Source organism: Sander lucioperca, chromosome 6 (genome assembly GCF_008315115.2).
Source record: "Sander lucioperca isolate FBNREF2018 chromosome 6, SLUC_FBN_1.2, whole genome shotgun sequence".
In the NCBI taxonomy this organism is placed as follows: Eukaryota; Metazoa; Chordata; class Actinopteri; order Perciformes; family Percidae; genus Sander; species Sander lucioperca.
In genome coordinates this window covers 42,831,120-42,852,477 of record NC_050178.1, presented here as the reverse complement: position 1 = coordinate 42,852,477, position 21,358 = coordinate 42,831,120, and the positions used below count along the sequence as shown (strand labels likewise).

General features: G+C 41.3%; 2 protein-coding genes and 1 long non-coding RNA gene across 3 annotated transcripts in view; 1 reads left to right on the top strand and 2 right to left on the bottom strand.

Moving 5' to 3' along the window:
• Positions 1–7,774, bottom strand: fbxo2 (F-box protein 2). The gene is made up of 6 exons (XM_031280991.2): positions 7,480–7,774; positions 6,611–6,676; positions 5,544–5,670; positions 4,966–5,058; positions 4,749–4,887; positions 1–571 (listed from the first exon to the last, which is right to left on the bottom strand). The coding sequence occupies exons 2-6, from the start codon at positions 6,645–6,647 to the stop codon at positions 437–439; spliced, it is 531 nt and encodes a 176-aa protein (XP_031136851.1). The 5' UTR covers positions 6,648–6,676; positions 7,480–7,774; the 3' UTR covers positions 1–436.
• On the top strand, positions 6,147–21,215 carry LOC118495275. The gene is made up of 3 exons (XR_004897623.1): positions 6,147–6,157; positions 11,803–11,806; positions 21,072–21,215. It is a non-coding gene; the product is annotated as an uncharacterized LOC118495275 (long non-coding RNA).
• Positions 9,637–21,358, bottom strand: part of LOC116036792 (integrin alpha-5-like) — a 52,472-nt gene continuing 40,750 nt past the window's right edge. Inside the window, exons 21-30 of the mRNA XM_031280449.2 lie at positions 17,931–18,023; positions 17,426–17,505; positions 16,430–16,510; positions 16,201–16,306; positions 15,665–15,823; positions 14,972–15,079; positions 12,026–12,139; positions 11,181–11,282; positions 10,955–11,077; positions 9,637–10,402 (exon numbers count right to left, since the gene is read on the bottom strand). Coding sequence (XP_031136309.1) covers positions 10,319–10,402; positions 10,955–11,077; positions 11,181–11,282; positions 12,026–12,139; positions 14,972–15,079; positions 15,665–15,823; positions 16,201–16,306; positions 16,430–16,510; positions 17,426–17,505; positions 17,931–18,023 — 1,050 coding nt within the window. The 3' untranslated portion in view covers positions 9,637–10,318. The remainder of the gene's footprint in view (positions 10,403–10,954; positions 11,078–11,180; positions 11,283–12,025; positions 12,140–14,971; positions 15,080–15,664; positions 15,824–16,200; positions 16,307–16,429; positions 16,511–17,425; positions 17,506–17,930; positions 18,024–21,358) is intronic.

Below are 21,358 nucleotides of genomic sequence, written 5' to 3'. Positions count from 1 at the left end.
CAGGCATTGATGTAGTTTTTATTTCATCATTTTAATTCTAATTGGAACCTTAAACCACTTGATTGCTTACAACACCTCCACCCAACAAACACCTCATTTAGTTCAACACCAGGGTAAGTCACCGTGCAGAGGTAGGCCTAGTAGTTAACAGATCATATTAATGACTGTGTTGCAAGCATTCATTTTAATGTTTCAAAGTTAGTAAAGCTGCCGTGGCAACATGATAGGGTCTTGTTTTTTTTTTACAGATTTGTAAGTACAGTCTTCATAGCAACATTATGTTTCCACAGCATGAACAGCATTATGATATACAGAGGTGTGCACAAGGCAAAGCATGGTCCTCTTGAAACCCGGAAACCTACACTCCACTCTAGAGTTGTTATATTACTCTAGTTATTTGTCCCCTCCTTCCTCATTTCTCTTGTTTTCCTCTCTTTCAGGCCCCGACAGTAACAGAGCTCCCAGTGACCCGGACTCCATACCAACCGTGCCAGAACTTGGTGTCTTGTCCTCCATGTTCAAAGGTGATGAAACGCATTCCAGGGCCGTAGTCAGAAAACGTATGTTTGATCTGGAGTTCAAACAAAATAAAAGCAAAAAACACTGTGATCTGTACAGTCTGGTGAGTGTGTGGATGAGAAGAACAGTATCAGTAGATTAATTTAGTGCCCCAAAACGTCTTTACATTCAAGAGACAGTGGCTGTGTCTCAAACCGCCTACTTGCACACTTCAAACACTTAGTTTTAAGTATATCGTGTAGATAACGCAAAAAGTCAGTGCACTGAAAGTACCCGGATGACCCCCTAAAAACGGTCAAAAAGTTCAGTGTGGAACGATGGACCCTACTCGCACTAAACGGGCGCCATCTTGACTACAAAGCGGAAGGGGAGGGACCAGGGACGTCGGCAACACCCTTGACTGGCAGCTGATTGGACGAACGTGTCATGTGGGTCTGGCTACTCCCGAATTTCAAAACCTACCATAATGGCGGCTCGTTCGGAATACGATCTCGTATTTTACGCAAATAGTTCACCGAAACGTGTTTCTGAAAACATTTTAAGAGAGAAATAGGCCGTGCAGCTGCTGAATCTCTCTTCATTTCAGATCGACAACGCTCAGTTTAAAAAATTTTCGTCAGATTTTGAGAGGAGGCGTGCCGAGCGACCGCTACTCATTTGCATACAGGAAAGCCCGTATTTTTTAAAATCGCCTTCACATGTGTTGCCTTCGTCGCGTTCGCCACGCTCATCCCACTCATTTCCGGTAAGTGTTTTAACATAAGTGTTCCTTTTGGTACAATACTAACCATTGAAAGTGGGCACTACGGCAGTAAGTGGTCAGTGCACATTAGCAGTGTACTGACGGAAGTATGTGGAATGAGACACAGCCAGTGCCCTCTAGTGGCTGCAGAAATGATGATGGTAGGGAAGGAGGAAGTCAGGTGAGAAATATAGAGTGACAAAGTCCATATTGGGATGAGGTCATGGATGGGTGAACAAAATACCGTACTTTAACACTAAAGACCCTGTTCAACCGTTAATATTAAAACAAAAACATGACCACCATCATTCCCAAACCTTGAAGGAGACATGGTCATTTTCATGTTCATACTTGTATTTTGGGTTTCTACTACAGTGCCTGACAAAAGTCTTGTCTCTTATCTAAGTTGTAGGAACAACAAATAATAACTTGACTTGTAGTTGATCAATTGGAATCAGAAATGGCTTACATGAAAGGCAAAGGCTTCTGGATTATGCTTATTATACCAAAATAAAGTTTTGTATCATTCATTGAGTTTTATCATTGAATTAGGACAGAAAGGTCAGACTTGGCTTGGACAAAAGTCTTGTCGCATACAAAAATACAGTAATGTACGGTAGAAATTATACTTTGTGAATACACAAACATGCTACAATAACATCAGAGCATACGTAAAGTCATGGTGCCTTGGGAAAAAGAAAATGAGCTTGGAGGACTACATCCATACGTCTCGGCAATGACTCAAATAACGTATTGATGAAGTCATCTGGAATAGCAAAGAAAGCAGTCTTGCAGGACTCCCAGAGTTCATCAAGATTCGTCCTCCTTTATCTTACCCCAGACATGCTCAATAATGTTCATGTCTGGTGACTGGGCTGGCCAATCCTGGAGCACCTTGACCTTCTTCGCTTTCAGGAACTTTGATGTGGAGGCTGAAGTATGACAAGGAGCGCCATCCTGCTGAAGAATTTGCCCTCTCTTGTGGTTTGGAATGTAATGGGCAGCAATAATTTGTTGATACTTCAGGCTGTTGATGTTGCCATCCACTCTGCAGATCTCTCGCACACCCCCATACTGCATGTAACCCCAAACCATGATTTTTCCTCCACCAAACTTGACTGTTTTCTGGGTGAATCTTGGGTCCATGCGGGTTCCAACAGGTCTTCTGCAGTATTTGCAGCAATTGGGATGCAGTTCAATGGATGATTCATCAGAAAAATCAACCTTCTGCCACTTTTCCACTGTCCATCCTTTCACCAAGCTGTGGGCCTTTGCAAATGCAACACACTTTTTTAGTTGTCTTCTGTTTAATGCTGGTTTGTGAGCACTAATTCGGCCATGGAGACCACTGCGTGAGAGAATTCGACAAACTGTTGTTATAGATACAGGGGTTTCTGGTGGCCAGCCCAGAAAAAGGGCTGGCCCTGGACTGTCGAAGCAACAAACGGTCCTCTCGAACAGTTGTCTTACGGGGTCTGCCTGACCTGGACTTGTCATGAACTTCACCAGTTTCTTCAAATCTTTTTCTTATCCTTTCCACTTGACGTTTGGATACATTGAAGATGTCTGCCACCTCAGCAGCAGACTTGGTCTTCAGGCTCTTGATGATCAGCACTTTGGTCTGTGGTTGAATCTTTGGCATGTTGTGAGAGGTCAGGTTGCACTTCACATGAAGGTCTGGTGTGCTGGAGTTCTTTTTATACACACCCAGGAATGTGTTAATTACAGTATTTGTCCCAGGTGAAACTCTAATCTGGGATTGGTTGAATCATATAAAGACACAACAAGACTTTTGTCCAAGCCAAATCTGACCTTTCTGTCCTAATTCAATGATAAAACTCAATGAATGATACAAAACTTTATTTTGGTATAATAAGCATAATCCAGAAGCCTTTGCCTTTCATATAAACCATTTCTGATTCCAATTGATCAACTACAAGTCAAGTTATTATTTGTTGTTCCTACAACTTAGATAAGCGACAAGACTTTTGTCAGGCACTGTAGAACATGTTTACATGCTTTAATGTTCAAAAAACACATTATTTTTCTCATACTGTCTGTCTGAATTTACCTGTGTTCAACTTGTCTGAAACGCTCCGTTTTAGTGCCTGTCTCTTTAAGACATCCTCCAGAAAAGCCCAGTCTGCTCTGATTGGCTTGCAAGAAAAAAATGGCGCTTTCAGAGCCCGTCTACGGAGAGCCTGTTCACTCCCTATTCAGCCCCATTGTACCGAATTTGGTTGCCGTTCCACCAGAGTTCCACTGGGGGTGATCCCAGGTGAGCGCAAAATGAATGGGAGTCTTTGGAGCTAGACGGCTAAATTTGTCTCTTTTGCCTGATTGTTGTTGAGAAATCTCAGATTTGATTGTAGTTTTTGCAAGTTCAACATGGATTATAGGTCGAAAGTTGAATGAACGAGTACTTATGTCCTTTCGATTTCTTACAGGTTGAGTCGTTGTTGCCCATAACACGCTAGCATTCTGCTAATGAATGCTGATTGGTCAGTGAAGGACTGATTACGATCGGAGATCCCGATTGACGGCATCCGAAGCAGAACCAGAATGTCAGAGTGAATATTTCGGCGTAGTCTTTAAAACATTAGAAAACCTCTTTCTAGCACGTATATTGACAGGGAGAGCCTAACCTGTCAGCTGTGTTGTCGATGCCTCGACTATTATAAAGCCCAGTTCAGACCAAAGATTCGCGATGATTTGACCGGAGAAAACCTAAGAATATACCGCAAACCCAGACAGAGTACTAAAGGGAAATGAAAATTGAGCGGAAGTAATTAGGAGGGCGGAACCAGGCTAGCGGATCTGTAGTTCCAATGAGACATAATGAGACATTACGACAGCGGTAATGGACAATTCCGCTTCCAACCTGTAGGGGGACCGAAGTGGGAAAAGTGCTTTAGTGTTGCTTTAATATGCCTGCATGTGACGTAGGAAGGGGAGCCAAATTTGAATAGCGTAGCTCAGGAAGATAACGACCCTTTGCCTTGGCCCGGATCCTTCAAGACAAAGAGCAATGCAGGTACACCTAGTGAAAGAGGGGTCATCACAAGGGGCATCTGGCAAAATAGTTGAACCTGGCCTAATTTTTGCCGAAACGCAACATCACATTCCTGGAGGATTACTACATATCGGGAATGCTAAATTTCTACTGTTTACCTTGCGATTGTAGTGAGGAAAGATAAATAGTTGCCGCCATGATAACTTTCCAGGTTTGAAAAACTCTGTCTGTGAGTAACAGTTGTGTTTTAGTGTCTGATGAGCCGTTAAACACATGAATCTGATGACTTCTTGGATTGTATTTTGTTGTCTCACCAGTGTCTTAAACTACACGCCACTACCAACGCAGCGCCAGGAAGTAATGAATGGGGACTTCTGCGACCTTAGTTTGTTTATTGTATTGTATCATGCATGTCCCTGTAGGCTACTCCAGGATGAGCCACTGAATGTACAGAGCGTTCCCCTCTCTGTGTACCTGTTTCCACGAGCAGTCATCAGAGTCGGGGTCAAGAGTCACCAGCTCAGGCTTGAACTCCTGTATGACCTCTTGATTCTCGTCCAGCAGACTCGCGGATATTTGGTAGGTGCAGCCACAATCCGTCCTACTGCAGTACCTGCGGGATGAGCTGCCCATTAATCAGTGACACTAAGCACTTAGAGAAGGTGCATACATGCATGTAACTCTGTCTTACCAGTCTTCCACTGTGACGGTAGGCTGAGCGTCCAAGTGTTCGTCAGTGAAATCCTCCGCTAACAAGTCAATCACCTGTCTCTTCAGACACAGCCTAGGACACACATTGTTTTTCAGAAAGCAGGAGAATTTTGCATAAAAAATAAGTGGCTTTCCAATAAGTTATTCAATTATATTTTTCCCAGAATGTCTTTAACAAAAAACAAATAATGACGCATAGTTTCCCCCACATCCTCTCACTAATGAATTATAGTTTGTTGAATTAGAGTGATAGAATACATTTTCGTGTATTCCATGGGTATTCTCTCCAGAAACTGGATGCAGTAGTTGTATGTATGTGTTTTTCTACAAATCTCTCCCATTTGTTGATAGTTACGCATATTCCCAGTCCTTTTTCCCATCTTTTCTTAGTTTGTACATATTCATCTTGCATCTATTCTAAAATGGTATACATGTTTGTAGTTGGATGTTTGGACTAACTAACTAGTAGATACAGACTGCAGCTGTGTTGACCAGTGCATTGCATTTGTAGTATTTAAATACAGCCACATGACTATACATACAGTAATAAACACTCACTCAAAGGAGGTTGCAAAGTATTTGGTCACTCCGTCGAGGCAGAAGTCGTGGCCACAGTCTCCCGGCATGTCCTCCACTTTCCACTGACTCCCACCGTTCTCTGTCAGCTCCCAGAAGTCCAGCTGTTCTGGGAGGGAAATGCACAGTCTCAGGCTGCCAATAGCAGTATTGCCTGTTTTTTTTATCATGTACACTATCAAGTTTTTACTGAGTCAAGTTCAATTACAAGAGCAGGTTTAGATAAGTTTGACCAGCAACAAAAGGAAATGGTACTTTGACAAAAAACAAGACCCATTTACTGGCTTTGTTCGAAGAATCAACCACATCTCAAGGGGCTGCTGATGAAGACCATGAGATACAGTTAACATTCTGGGATAGGGGAAAAAAACTCTGGGTTGTTTGTATTTCTTTAGTCTCGTTTTGCCAGACCTTCCTCCACAGCGCTGCGGAGGAGGGTCTGGCTAGTCCATACAGCATTACGGGATGGGAAAAAAACATGCTCTGGTTTATTGGCATTTCTTTAAACCAATCACAATCGTCATGGGTGGTGCTAATGGAGCCACGGTGCCTCTGCAAAATAGCCTCGGGAAGGAACTTGTTTTGGTGGAAAATGTGTACGTTCAAAAGTAGTTTTAGTCGTGCAACAGAAAACTCAGATTGGACAGATAGTCTAGCTAGCTGTCTGGATTTAACCTGCAGAGATCTGAGGAGCAGTTAACCATAGTCCTCAGAAATCCACCGGAGTTTAAAATTCCAACACAAAGAAAGCAGAAGGTAACGGACATCCGGCCAAAAAGCCACCTCTAGGAAGTGGAACATTGTGGATATAGACTAGTATTTCTTTAAACCAATCACAATCGTCTTGGGCTGCGCTCATGGAATCTTTAAAAACTTTATTATTTTATTCCTTGGCTAAGCCCCAAATGCACTGACGGTGCCCTTGCAAAATAGATAGCTGAAGGGAAGGATAAAGCCTGACATGTCAGATGTTAGGCTTATACCTGCACTGCACATCTGGTTAACTACACTATAGTTGCAGATCCTCTATGAAGAAAATTACCTCTTACCTTCCCCGCTGGGATTCTTTAGCAGGTTGATGGCCATGATTACAACTTATACAGAGTAGGCAGGGCCTGCACAGGAGAAACAAGAAACAGAAACTCAGATCAATATTTGTCTGTGCTGCAGTTTCAATCGGGCTGCATGGATCCTATCCAACCCGCGGAAGTATGCTGCCATATCCTCATGTTATTGTCCCAAACACGCACACACATACAAGGATCGATTGACTGCTTTAGACTGACTGAAGTGTTTGTGATCTTAAGTAGAATTAAAAATATATTGCTGTAGACACAAATATGTAAATATGTAAGTACCGAGAGACACAGTGTTGGGTCCACCAGTATTGAAAAGGTTAAAAACAAAAGCAGCCCATTAAGAAGGTGGACCCAGGTCATCTCCACAGATTTCAAACACTAATGTCCTATCTGCTGACTCACAGCACAACAGATGGGCGAAAAGCCACCCTCTTTACATGCTGAATAGAAGGTATCACAGAGGATTAACCAGTCATCAAACAGACATCAGTCAGCAGGAAAACAACCTGGGATTGCATGTTGCCGACCATACAAATCAGTGGTTCAAGGGCCTGTTTTAGGACAGTTTTGAGGGTGTCCCGACTCCCGAGTGACACTAAAATGTAAGAGATGAGGCACAGAGAACAGAAAATACTTTAGTCTACCAGATTTGTATGCATTAAACCACACTTCCTGCATTTCTCAGCTCACTGAGGCTCCACACAAAAACAGCTGAATCATCTCTGCCCCTGCAGACTCAAAGTCATACGCATAAACAATGCAGAACAATGCACCTGATGTCATGCTCGACTGTAAATGACACGCTCTGCTCTGTCTAAGACGGCAAATTTGTTACTCACAGCCAGGGGAAGGCGAGTGCAGTCTTCTGTTTCGTCTGTCTCTTTCTCTCACTAAACTTGAGCTCTTCTGCAGGGTAGCTTCCTCGTCACTGTGTGGCTTATATAGCCAGGAAGCACACATACACATACACACACACACACATGCAGTGAGAGAGAGCAGGGAGGGAGGGAGAGGAGGAGGAGAGACATAAAACACCCAATCTGCAGGTTGGGAAAAGCATCCATCCAGCAGAACCACACATGCACACACTCAGCACAAATGTCAGTTAGAGCAAACACATCAATACCAACAGTGGAATAAAACATCCATGCTCTTCTTTAAAGATCAGAGTTTATGTTGCACAAGTTAACAAAAGGAATAAATACAAACAAATACAGAAGAAACATGTAAAATGCACAAGGATGGGTTTAGGAGATGGGTTAAGGGCCAATACCTAAATCTAAAACAAATGCATGAAATAATATCAAAAAAGGTACATCAGTCCAACCTTTCCAGGTCATGCAGAAGGTTACAAAAAGCCACAAAAAGTGACAAAAAAACCCCAAAAAATGTCAGAAAAGAGACAAAAACGTCAGAAAAAAACAGACAAAAACAGCTGTCTGGCAAAATCTTGCCTAGAGCACAAAATTGGTTCTCCTTAAAATGACAACAAAATATAGTAACAGATAGTACCAATAAAAAACAAACATACCATTAGTTACTGTATTTGCCTCATTGCACTGCCTGGGGCATCTAATCTCACTTGTTTTTTTATTGACAAAGTAAACAATGAAGTGTGTATGCAATGATGCCATCCCTAGAATTTGCCTCACTTTCTTTCTGAACACACTTTTAAGGTGTGACAACAACTCACACTTTTTCATTATTATTACTACATTGAGTTTGATGACATCACTTAATTTACATTGCTCTGAGCCGAGCAATGTGGGTGGGCACACTCACTCACCCACATATACAGCACATGTATTATGGGATACAGACAATTGACTGACACCCTCCCATCCCTCCTAGACAACACACACCCTCCCGCACACATATGTGTAAGATAGCAGCAGGTTTTAGCATAAGAAAGAAAGTTCACAAATGAAGTAATGTCCAGAGGTAGTGTGGTTGGTCATGACAGGGGATGGGAGATGGGTTGGGGTGGGAAATGACTGTTATTGCACAGGGTTATTGTTTGTTCAGTGAACGTATGGCCCAGGGGAAAAAGCTGTTTGTTAGTCTGGCAGTGCGTGCTTTCATTGACCTATAGCGCCTGCCAGAGGGAAGCAGAAAAAATTTAAAGATGGACACAGTAACGTAACTTTGTTGGTGTCTTGTGTTGATTTAACAATCATATTCTACTGCTTCAGTAGACCCTAAAGGTGTACATACACACCAGGCACAATATATTTACAGTAATATGATATTAAAACAATGCAATTTACTTGCACTGAAATCACCCTTAACCACGTATCAATGTCCTCTAAATGTCACATCTTGGCATCTGGGTCATTTTCATTACTTGCAGTCATATTAAAGCTATAGTGTAAGTTTCTGAACATAGCCATACTGAGAAACACAGAGAGAGTTGTGTGGAGCTCTTAATTAGCTTTGTAGCAACTCATTTGGCAATGGCTTGACGGACGTTCATTTATATAAAAAGTTATGCACTAAAACTTTAAAATACTGATATTTGTGATGGTGCAAGTAACATATATCACCAGCAGAGGGAAGTCATGGACCACCAAAACATTTGCTGAGTGGTGTAATGCAGTTTTTGCAGTCAACTGATAGATAGATAGCGCATATGAAATGCAATGCGATGCGCGTTGTATGGAATCATCTGTGTTATTTTTCGGTAATTACAATTAGGTAGTAACAAAGAAACCCATATTTCTGATATAGACATTTAGAAAATGGGTCAAATTTGACCCAAAGACAACACAAGGGTTAACAATACTTTTGTTTAATGGCAACTGGTGACAAATATAAAAAAAAAAAAAAAAAGTAACTGTGTGCACATCCCACCTTCTGGCAGATGCAGGACAAATTAAAGTACTGGTGACAAATATCCAGTCTAAAAATCTACATGATGAAACTGAATCGTTTCCTAATAGTTATTGCACTTTTCACTTCCATGACGTGAACATACTCATGACTAACACATCAAAGCATTTTGGGTGGGTATATAAAATTAGGTTTTATTCTGGGCCACAACACCAATGGGTCATAACACATTACAACATACAAAAAATACCTCCCAATATGGGAGAGGAATAAGTCAAGTTAAACATCGCAGTTTCATCAAGACTGTCCTGCAGACAGTACAGCACAACATTCAACAACCAAGGAGAGGAGAAACACTGTGCCATAAATAAAGAGTGGTGTATAAATCATACAAAGGCAGGCATTTCAAGAAATATCAAACACTGGGATTGCAAACATGGCTTAAAACACACCTTTTAGGAATGAAGAAATACTGTAGCGTTAGTGCCTTTTGTTGGAGGTGCATTCTTTTCCTGTACTGATTTGGGCTGTGACGTTCTAATCTTTTCCTGGTCAACACATTGTATTGAGTATTTTCCAACTGACCATTTTCCCACTGAGATGAGCTTCATAAACCTTCTTCTGATTTTACAAATGTGTGATTTCCAAAACAGCAGTGCATATTTAACTGCATGACAATTGTAGTTTTTCCTGCTTTGGCATTTTAGTGCAGGTCCAGTGATACAGCACCCAACTGTCCCTTCATAAATGGGTTGCCTGCTTATCATTAGCAAGTTTCCTCTTTTGTTTGGGAATGTGACGATAATTCCAGTTCTTTGGAACAGCTGCAGGGGAGGCTCCTTCTCGGATCTAAGCTTCAGAGGACGCCTGGGGTTTGAGCTGGGCCTTCTCCATAGTTGTACCGTACGGATCTGACCTTTTGAAGAAGCCCATCTGGAGGGAAACATGGAGAGAGGAAGATGAGATACAAATTAATCTGACACAAAGTCTGGACTGTAATGGCTGGGGGTGTATCCGTGGAAATGTATAGCCTACACACTCTTGTTTATTATAGCTACAATTTGTACAGTTTGCAGTTTGGCCTTCAGAAAATAATCTGAGCATGGCTGGGTTATGATATATGATATATATGATATTTATGATATAAAAAGTTGGTTTCAGTCACACACTGTACGATCACATCCAAAAAGTACCCCTTGTGACGCCATCATAGACAGAAGAAGAAGCGTGTTGCTTCCATATTTAACTCTTTTTAAGTTAAAACATATTTTATAAAGAAACTGTTAAATAATAATAAGTACAAGTGTGAGACAATGGGCCTCTGGGCACAAACATGTAAAAGGTCCACCACCCATGCTAAATAGGAGCAAGACACCCCCATTTAAACGGTACCTGAGATGTTCAGATATTACATTTTAACACATGCCAGCCAGTTAGAAATGGTTATTTTTCTTGTATAAACTGGGTTATTTATCGGCTTGTTACCTTGTATAGTAGATATATGAGCAGGGAGAGTAATAGCAACCCAGCTAGAATAGCCAGGATGATGATCCATACTGGAACAGGGAACGGACTGTCTGGCTTGTTCCACATCACTGCTGTCACCACCTGAACAACAGGAAACCACAGCATTCAGATGAGCCTCCGCAGACTTGTACCCAGATTTGTAAATATAAAAAAATCTGCCCAATAAAACTTCTGATTAAGTCACCTTTTTGGATCCTGATGGCTTGAATTTGGGAGGAATAGAATAAGGCATCCTCTCCACCTTGTACTCAATAGAGCACTCCAGAACATACTGCTTATAGGCCCTCTGTGGACAAACAGAAAACAGTTTAATAAGGGATGGACTAATAGGCTTGAATGCTGCCAATATCTGATATATTTTGTGTCACTTCTCAGTGTCTTAAAAGTGTACCCATATCAAGCAGATCAGACCAGAGTCACTGATAAAACCCACATTTTGAAAAACAAAATATAATTCAGACTTTAAAACACTACTGAAACTAGGAAACCCAGAATGCTACTTATGCATTATATATATAATATTATATACATATAACAGTGTACAAGTGAGTTCAGTGTGATACCTTCCCTGACACAATGGTAGAACTACAGTGTAGAATTTATCAGTTCTACCAAATATATCTAAGGCCCCATACTGTTTACTACATACTAATTCTACCCAGGAAGATGCCAGTAAACTAAAACTGATATTTTTGGGAAACCATTTTGCTTTGTCCTTGTTAAGTGGTTGAAGACTGTCAGTGGGCATGTTGTATTGTTTGCTGGTATTTTAACTAATACAATATACTATGAAAATGGGTATATAGTTTTGTATACTGTATCGAATTTGCATGTATGGAGTGGACACACATCTGTAATTGGTGTTTGATGATCTGCCCGACAGAGGGCAGTATGAACACAGATTGTCAGACTTTATGGTTCTTTTCTCATCCAGTCTGGGATTTCCTCTTGGATTTCGTTTCCTGTACTTAACAGATTACATATGAACAACCGTGCTGCACTGTAGAGCAGTGTGTCCTGTAGTTATACCTCGATGAAGGTTTCAGCCCACAGTCTGGAGCGTAAACTCAGGATAACGCTGGCACCTCTCTCCAGCAGCCCAACATTACACTGCAGTTGCCAGCACTCCACTGTAGAGCATGTCTAAGAAGGGACAGAGCCACAGTCAAACACACAGCACACAGCTAACAGTAATGATTGGATTGGCTGATATTGGCCAAGAAGTCTCAAACCAAAATGATTTGTTACCGAATGATAAAATATGAAATCATTATATTTTATGATTAATATGTTTTGAGTGTTTATTTTGCATATTAGGCTATGGTTTTAACCTTGGAGTCTGTCAACAATTTACCCCTTTAGGTTAATACTAGTCTATATCCACGACGTTCCACTTTCGGGATTGCTCCGGTCCTCTGTCCAATCTGAGCTTTCTGTTGCACGACTAAAACAACCTTTGAACGTACACGTTCCACCAAAACAAGTTCCTTCCCGAGGCTATTTTGCAGAGGCGCCTCTGCTCCGTACGGTGGTTAGTGCCACCCAAGACGATAGTGATTGGTTTTAAGAAATGCCAATAAACGAGAGCACGTTTTTCTCCCATCCCAGAATGCTGTGTGGACTAGCCAGACTCTCCCCCGCAGCGCTGTGGAGGAAGGTCTGGCAATGCGAGACTAGGTTAATACTAATTCAAAAGTAACTTCAGTACTTAAACAAACTTCAACTTTCAAGAATTCAACTTTCAAACAGTGAAGCATGGATGTTTGAAAAAACATCTTCAACATATGGTTAGATTCTTCAATTTAAAGATGGTTCATTTGAGTAACAACAGATTAGCTGTCAAACATTACAGTCAGTGACGCAAACCGCACAAAAGCAACCCAGTAAATCACCAAACTAATTAACTTCCTCTCACAAACAATTACAGCAAGCAGCAGGAGATGTTGACCAGAACTCATTATATCTATTCCCATTTCCTCTGTTGAAAGAGATAATCTCGTTAGAATTCAAATCTTTTTCAAGTTCAGGGGCCAGTGCTACTGTACCTCTTCCTACAATCTGATTGGACTATTTTGGTTTGAATGTACTACATGAATGTGCAAAGCTCACACAGGAGACTGAAAAAAAAGACACAATCCACTTCAGTAAAGAGCCACACACTAATGGAAACACTCTCCCATCAGAAACCTTATGAGGCTGAACACACAACTCAAGAGCCATTGATTCAATTTAAGAAGGAAAGAGAAGGAGAAAAACTCTATGGGACACATGGAGCCAACTCCTCTACGTGGATGAGGAACAACTGTTCTCAGGAAGAAAAGGTAAATCTTCAAATTTTGCCAGTTTACATTTCTGAATTGGCTAGGTCTGTGATCAAGTGAAAAGACACCTAAAAAAATACTGCAGTTTTTGAGTTGCTGGAAAACACATGGTTGCCTTAGCTATGGCTAACAGTTTCACCTTGCTCCAAGTCTGTGTGCTAAGCTAGGCTACACAAAACAATTTGTGGACTAGAGCTGTAATCCCGACAAGTACATTTTGATTGACAGCTTTTTAAAAGCCCGAACCCGTTTACAGCCCGACATTATTCAAATGTGCACACGCACACAGCTCTTTTTCCTTTTTTCAAGAATGAGTCATTTAGCCTATACATTTTTTAACATAATTTATTCATGACTAACGTAGGCTATAGGCCACTTGGAAGTTGGAACAAAGAAATAAAATAAGTCCTCCAGAGGCCAGTCTCCGTTTCACCTCCTCAGCATCCATTTTCGCACTAATCGAAACGCATCACCTGACCGCTCATTTACTGCGCAACCTGGAGCGCAAGCCCGAGCCTGGCCCGAGCCCGTCGGGCAAAGATCTTCAGCTCTATTGTGGACATACAAATACAGGGTTTTCCCTGCCATTATAAGGCTTAGGCACAGTACCCAAGCCGTTTTGGGCAAGCCAAATGAATGTAAAATCAAAAAGAGCATCAAAACTAACTACATTACTTTTCTCAGATCTAATGATTGTAGAGGGTGCCCAGTAGACTTCTTTTGCACAAATTGCGTTTTTATTGAAAAAAAATTTCTTGAGGGAGGACCCTAAACCCTCCGCCAAATACGTGCACCTTAAGCCGCCAATATACATACATACAGTTACAGATACGGTTTCTGAATGTGTCCTGCCTTCAGTCTCCGTGTGAGCTGCTCAAAATCTGCACGGCTTTCTACGTCACTAGCTGAAACGAGGGGCCTGGGGGGCTAATCGTTAGCATGCTAGCGCTAGCATGCTAGCTCGTTCTCAATGGCAAAACACTGCTACAACACACACAAATTCACCCTAATCTACAAAATAAATTGTATAGAACTACTTACATGTCCCTGTTCTGCAGGTATTCCACACAAAGTTGGAAGTGTGCCCTCGTTTAGAAGAAGTCTCCCGGCTAATCCTGCCTTGTACAGGCCGAAGTTGGAGAAACAGCTAGCTAGCTCATGTAATCCTTACCTAGCTACTGCGCATGTGTGACTGACAAAGATGTTACAGCAGTGAGAGGTCTCACTCTGTAGCTAAAACAGAGACCTGAACACAGGGTGAAAAGAAGAGCTGCAGCAATGTGCAGTACAACAAAAATATGGCGTTTTTTGAAAATTAAATCATGTAAATCTATTCTGATACAATCTCAAATTACAATTATGAACCTGAAAATGAGCATAATATGGCCACTTTAAAACGACTTGGCAAAAAACATATTGTAATTTGAAAACATCTGAATAAGCTTTTTACCTCAGACGAAGTCAGACGAAACCGCCTCACCACGGTTTGAATATTTATAAACCCACAGAGAGAGACATAAAGGGTGGCCGATAGCATTGATTTATGAAAAAAAAATTACGAAATATGGAGATACAAGGTTTCTGCCCGACAGCTAAGATATTGTCTTTTATAATTACAACTGGAGGATTTCCTATTCTTTCCATGTTGTCTCACCAGGTTTCCTTGTTCAGCCAGGAGATCTCTGTACACCTCCCTCGTCCGGATGTGGTGCTCAGTGCCGGATTTCAGTAACGTGATCCCCTCTGCTGCTGCAGACTGGAGCTGTATACATAGAGACAAAGACAGAGTCATTAACAAACACAATCAAATGTTCAAGGCCAGGAATAGACCAAGGGTAATGATCTCACCATGGTAGTCTCGCTTTGCCAGACCTTCCTCCACAGCGCTGCGGAGGAGGGTCTGGCGAGTCCACACAGCATTCCGGGATGGGAGAAAAACATGCTCTGGTTTATTGGCATTTCTTTAAACCAATCACAATCATCATGGGCGACGCTAAGCGCGGTACAGAGCCCCGGCGCCTCTGCAAAACAGCCTCGGGAAGGAACTTGTTTGTACGTTCCAAAAGTAGTTTTAGTCGTGCAACAGAAAACTCAGATTGGACAGATAGTCTAGCTAGCTGTCTGGATTTACCCTGCAAGTGGAAGGTAACGGACATCCGGCCTAAAAGAAGAACATACGGTGGAATTTCCGGCGACAATGGAGCAATCCCGGAATGGAAGGTCGTGGATATAGACTACACCATGGCAACCAAGTTGTGTCTGTGAGTGTGTGTGTGTGTGTGTGTGTGTGTGTGTGTGTGTGTGTGTGTGTGTGTGTGTGTGTGTGTGTGTGTGTGTGTCTCCTCACCTTGAGTTTCAGTGCATTGAAGGTGTGTTTGGAGGAACAGCTGAGCGGCCCCTCGGTGACCACCTCCACAGGGTAGAGCAGCTCGTGGCCGTGCGCCCGCAGAGGACATCTCACCTCTAATGTGGACTGGCTGACTACGCTGGGACCATTATTCACCAACTGAAAGAGAGGGACTGAGTTTGAACTTTTGCTTTGTTTGCTGTTTTTGCAAACACCTGCTTCAGAGACACCAAGGGCTTTTTGTGGGTGAAATAAATCTTCATGAAGGACAAGCCGCATTGCATGTCTGGATGCAGGATATTTAAAGATCACATTTTCTCATAATATAACAGATTTGTGTTTGACTTAAGACCTGTTCAGACCCAACATTTGCGGCGAGACGAGACCGTTTTAGAACATTTTAGAACCCCATTCAGCAAAAATACATTTTAAAAATAATAATAATAATCATCATTTTAATGCAGTCCCTTAATAATCACTCAACCCAAATGTTTTTTTTAAAATTGTAAACATGCATTAAAGAAATGTTAACGTACCTCATAGACCTGCTGAAGCTCAGGGCCGATGTCCCGCTCGTCCCTCAGACTCTGACTAATACTCCAGTTGGGGGGGGGGAAGATGACTTTGTCAGGGCGAGAAACACTGCAACAGAAAAAAAACTGAGGTTTTTTTTTGGCAGTTAACTTGGCAGGGACCACACTGATATGAATGATTATATAACGGTAATGTGATGATGTAGTGGGAAAGTTGGCAATGAAGCCTCACCCTTGCAGAATGACGTCAGCCACAGCAGCCACCTCCAGCTCCAACAGCACCACTTCACTCTCTGAGTTGTTTGCATTTTTACTACCACAAAAAGACAAAAAGTTCTTTCAGAAACATCATTTATTTATCACCTTACGAAACACTGTAAAACTACTCTAGAATCTTGTAAAGATGTCATTTAATCTAGAATTATTTTTAACAGAATGTAACTAATATATACCTACAAATAAATATATATATATAAAGAAACTGGATTTTAAGACTTAAAAAGAAATGGTAGCTGCATATACAGTGCTAAGCATAAGTTTATGAACCCATGCTAAAGTTGACTAAAAAGAGGAATAAAAAAACATCTTTTGGAAATTGATCTTAATGCCTTAATTAAAAACAATTTGGAAAAATCCAACCTTTTATGTACCAATTTTCTTTGTGAATGAATAATGTATCGTAAATAAATAAATGTTCTTCCTTAAAATACAGGGGGCATAAGTAAGTACACCCCTATGTTAAATTCCCATAGAGGCAGGCAGACTTTTATTTTTAAAGGCCAGTTATTTCATGGATCCAGGATACTATGCATCCTGATAAAGTTCCCTTGGCTTTTGGAATTAAAATAGCCCCACATCATCACATACCCTTCACCATACCTAGAGATTGGAATGGGGTACTTTCCATAAGATCATTAAAATCACTGAAATAAAACCATGCCCATCTCTAGGTATGGTGAAGGGTATGTGATGATGTGGGGCTATTTTAATTCCAAAGGTCAAGGGTTAAGCCAAAATTAAGGCATTAAGATCAATTTCCAAAAGATGTTTTTTTATTCCTCTTTTTAGTTAACTTTAGCCTGGGTGTGTAAACTTATGCAAGCCACTGTTTACATATATACACCTGCATAACATTGTGGTAACATCAATACATGTTCTGACATTTAAGGACTTGCAGATAGCAAGTGAACCTATCTCACCATACAGTACTGTCTGAAAAGTGACCTACCTTCGTATTTGGAGCTCAAACTGTACAGTATTGTGAGTGTCCTTCACTCTGGGCACAGTGAACCGAAGGCCGGCCCATAACTAGGAAATGACCCACAGAAAATGTTTACAATTAATCCCAGGAACATGAAAAAGGAATAATATAAAAATGAAAAAGATGTCTTGCATTTGATTTAGTTCTGATATTTAGTTTTTTACCACACACTCAATACTTTTCTACAATTTCCTCAGTCATGGCCTCACCATGAACAGATAGTAAATGGTCAAACAGAGCCTGAATTCTTGTCTGAAATACCCCCCCCCCCTCCGCTTTTGGAAACAAGGGATAATCTTTCTACATGAAAGTCTGACTTACATTTTGTATGTTTTATCAAGTGAATTCAAAAACTGTTTGGGGTTTGTGTATGATTAACGCTATGCCAGAACGACTTGACTTGACTTAATTGTACTGAGACACAAAAACTGAACAAGGCCAAAGACAACATGTGGGCTTTGTTGGCTCTTACACTAGTACCAGACTTCATGGGGTTACCCAGATCACACACGAGGTAGCAGGTCTGATTCTCGGCCTCATAGCTGCACGTCAGCTGAGTCAAGCTCTGAAGAGGACACAAAAACATAAAATACTGTCAACTTGGATATTAAGATTAGGACTAAGATCAGGACTGTGGAAAAACTACTGGCCCGATTTTCCTGAAACTTGGTGGAAGGGTGTAGAATGGGCCAAGAACAGCACTTTGGGCAAATTTGGTTGTTTCAAAGTGCTCTATAAATAAAGTTTGATTGATTGATTGATTGATTGAAGAAAGAACCTAATACATTTTGAAACGGATCCAAATCACGGGGTGAATACATAAATTATTTTTCCCTTTCATAATGTTGCGAAATAGGGCGTTTGTGCTGCATTCATGTGGTGTAGGAATAATCAGAAAAAAATAGTTGCTGACAGGGAAAATTCATGATGCATTAACATTGTGAGATGGTGCTTTTTTTTGAGGAAAGGATTAAAAAAAGTAACATTTAGTTACAGTTTAAAAACGGGCCTGACTCAGTTTAAAAACTGGTTTCTAGCAGGTTCCTGTTCTGCAGAGACATGGAACATAGGACACAGTTATGGCACATGAAGACAAAATCACATGTACAGGACATCAGCATGGGCAACACAGATACAGACAACTAAAACAACAATACAGACAGTGCTAACAAGACTTGGACAATACATGAACAATCAGTGAGTGCAAGTGTAACTGTTGAGAAGGAACAGTTTGTATGCCTTTTTGAAATATGTGATGGATGGTAGTGTTCTGATGTGATGGGGAATGTCATTCTAAATGTTGGTTTATGTATGAATAAAGGATTTCTGACCATAGTTGTTTTTGTATGGGGGGGGGTCTGGAATGAGTGCCTGTGAGACTGACCTAGTGAGGCGTACTGGTCTCATATTGTGTGTCGGAAGAAGGGCAGCAAGTGTTGGTGAAGTGCTATTTTGAATCTGAAAATAAAATGTAATAACGTGGCTGTTTATGTAGTTCTGATATGTCAGAGTGTTTGAGCGTGTGAATGCAATGGTGAGACCACTTTGGAAGATTACTGTGGATCTTGAGAGCTCGATTAGGAGCTATTGGTTCAGTAATTTCCTTAGTGGTAAGAGACCAGATTGGAAGACAGTAGGACATAGTTGAAAACACAATTGCATGTAAGTAGGTTTCAGAAACAGAACAGTTTGCCTTGGCAGAGGTCTCACTCTCCGAGTGCCCTTCTAGTTCATATATTTATTGATGTCTGGCAATGTTAATGAAAGTGAAAAGTAAATTGTGTATCCGTGTTGTGATTCGGATCCTCTCCAAAATTCAATGGGTTCTTCCTTGGCCTATACACCCTTCCGCCAAATTTTAATGAAAATCGGGCCAGTAGTTTTTCCGTAATCCTGCTGACAAACCAACAAACAGACAAACCGAACTGAAAACATAACATCCTTGGCGGAGGTAATAAGGACACTATAAGTGAAACAACAATGGGAAAGAGAGGTGGACTATGAAATAACTGAAGACATGTGGCTGAATGCCTGGGAAACACAAACATCCTCTATACCAGCTCCTGGACCTGGAGAGACTTCTGTTGGAAAAATTTGATTCATTTTTCAAGTCTAAACAAACTGGCACTCAGCTAGGCTGCTGGAGGGAATGTGGAGAAATCAGGGTTGGTCATGCTCATGTTTTCTGGTCTTGTTCCCTCTATTCAGACGTTCTGGAAGGAAGTAGCAACAATCATCTCAAAAACCTTAGGTTTTAGTATAAGTACAACTAGGGATGCACCAAATCCAGATTTTTGGGGTTTGGCCGAATACCGAATCCACTGATTAAGATTCTGCTGAATCCGAAACCAAATACCGAATCCTACTCCCACCCTCAGTCCATGAACACAGTAAACACATTAATGAAGTAAACAGTGACTGTCCTTCCTTTGCCGTACCTGAAGTTGCTGCATTTTGGCTGCTGTCTGTAGATTCCTTCATGCACAACTCGTATTCTTTCGGATGTTTCATACCAAATGTTTTAACAGTGGTGATGTTGTGTATTGTTTAGGGTCCTCGCCACCACGAGACAAATCGGCATTGCAAATTGAACATGTAGCTGGACTTGAATCGCCTTCTTGTGACTCACGAGTTCCATTTTCACTTTCTCACAGCCTACTGCATTGAACGGTCCACCTACGTAAACACCTTCCCGTAATCAATGGCGCCGTCATTACGTCGACCAGTGTAGCACGCGTAGTGCAAGCGTAGGGTTCGGTTTGGTGGAAAATAATTCTACGGCTTGGCAGAAAGCGGACCCCATCAAAAAGCCCAATTTTCGAATCCGAAGCCAAATCCTGGATTCGGTGCATCCCTTAGTACAACATTCACATCCCTCTATCTCGGACATATCACTGACAGGCTAAGTAAAGATGATAATCCATGACCGTAATATTTGTTTGCTGTTCTGTTTTTTGCTTCTTATTTGCTTTTTGCTTACTTTCCATATAATGTGAAATAAACATTCATAAATAAAAAGTAAAAGAAAAAAGATTACTAGATAACTAAACAAATAACCTAAAGTAGTTTGCCTTCAGTTGTTTTAGATATCTCAATACCTTATGGTGGACAGACTGTTTTTATGACAAGGATTGTGATGTGTTTTGTTAGTTTTTTGGCATATTTTCTTATGCTGTGTTTTTATTCTGCTCAGATACTGGTGGGGATGGCCACAGTGTGGGTTTTCCACATCACTTGCTGTGCTACTTTGTTGGAAACAAAAATCAAATGATGAGCAAACATGCCGCACATTGTTAAGGCTCTGACACACCAACCCGACGGCTGACCTTCGGCAGAAAAGGCAGTCGGACTGACTGCCTCCCTGAGTTGGTCCAAAAAGTGCCTCAGAACACACCGAAGCGACGCCGACTTGAGCGTACGTTTTGCCCGTGCGCAAGATGTAATACGTCTCCATAACAAGTAAGTAAGTAAGTAAACTTTATTTATATAGCACCTATCACAGACAGAGTCACAAAGTGCTTTACATGCAGCAAGTTTAACAATTTACAATCATACAAACATAAAAACAATGATAGTTCAGTCAAGTGAAAGCTTGTCTGTTTTTACAAAACAGTAAAAGAAACGATAGAATCGGCCACACGCAGCGACAGGGGCAGGGCATTCCACAATTTGGGAGCAACTGCCTGAAAGGAGCGGTCTCCCTGAGTTTTAAGGCGGGTTTTTGGGACCATCAGGAGATTTTGACCTGAGGAACGAAGCGTGCGGAAAGAAGACTAAGGGGTCAACAAGTCAGCGATATATTTCGGCGTCTGTCCATGTAGTGCTCTAAAAGTTAAAACTATAAACAGGCGGCGCTAATCTGTATTGTCGCCCAAAAAATGAAAACCGGCAGCTGACTGG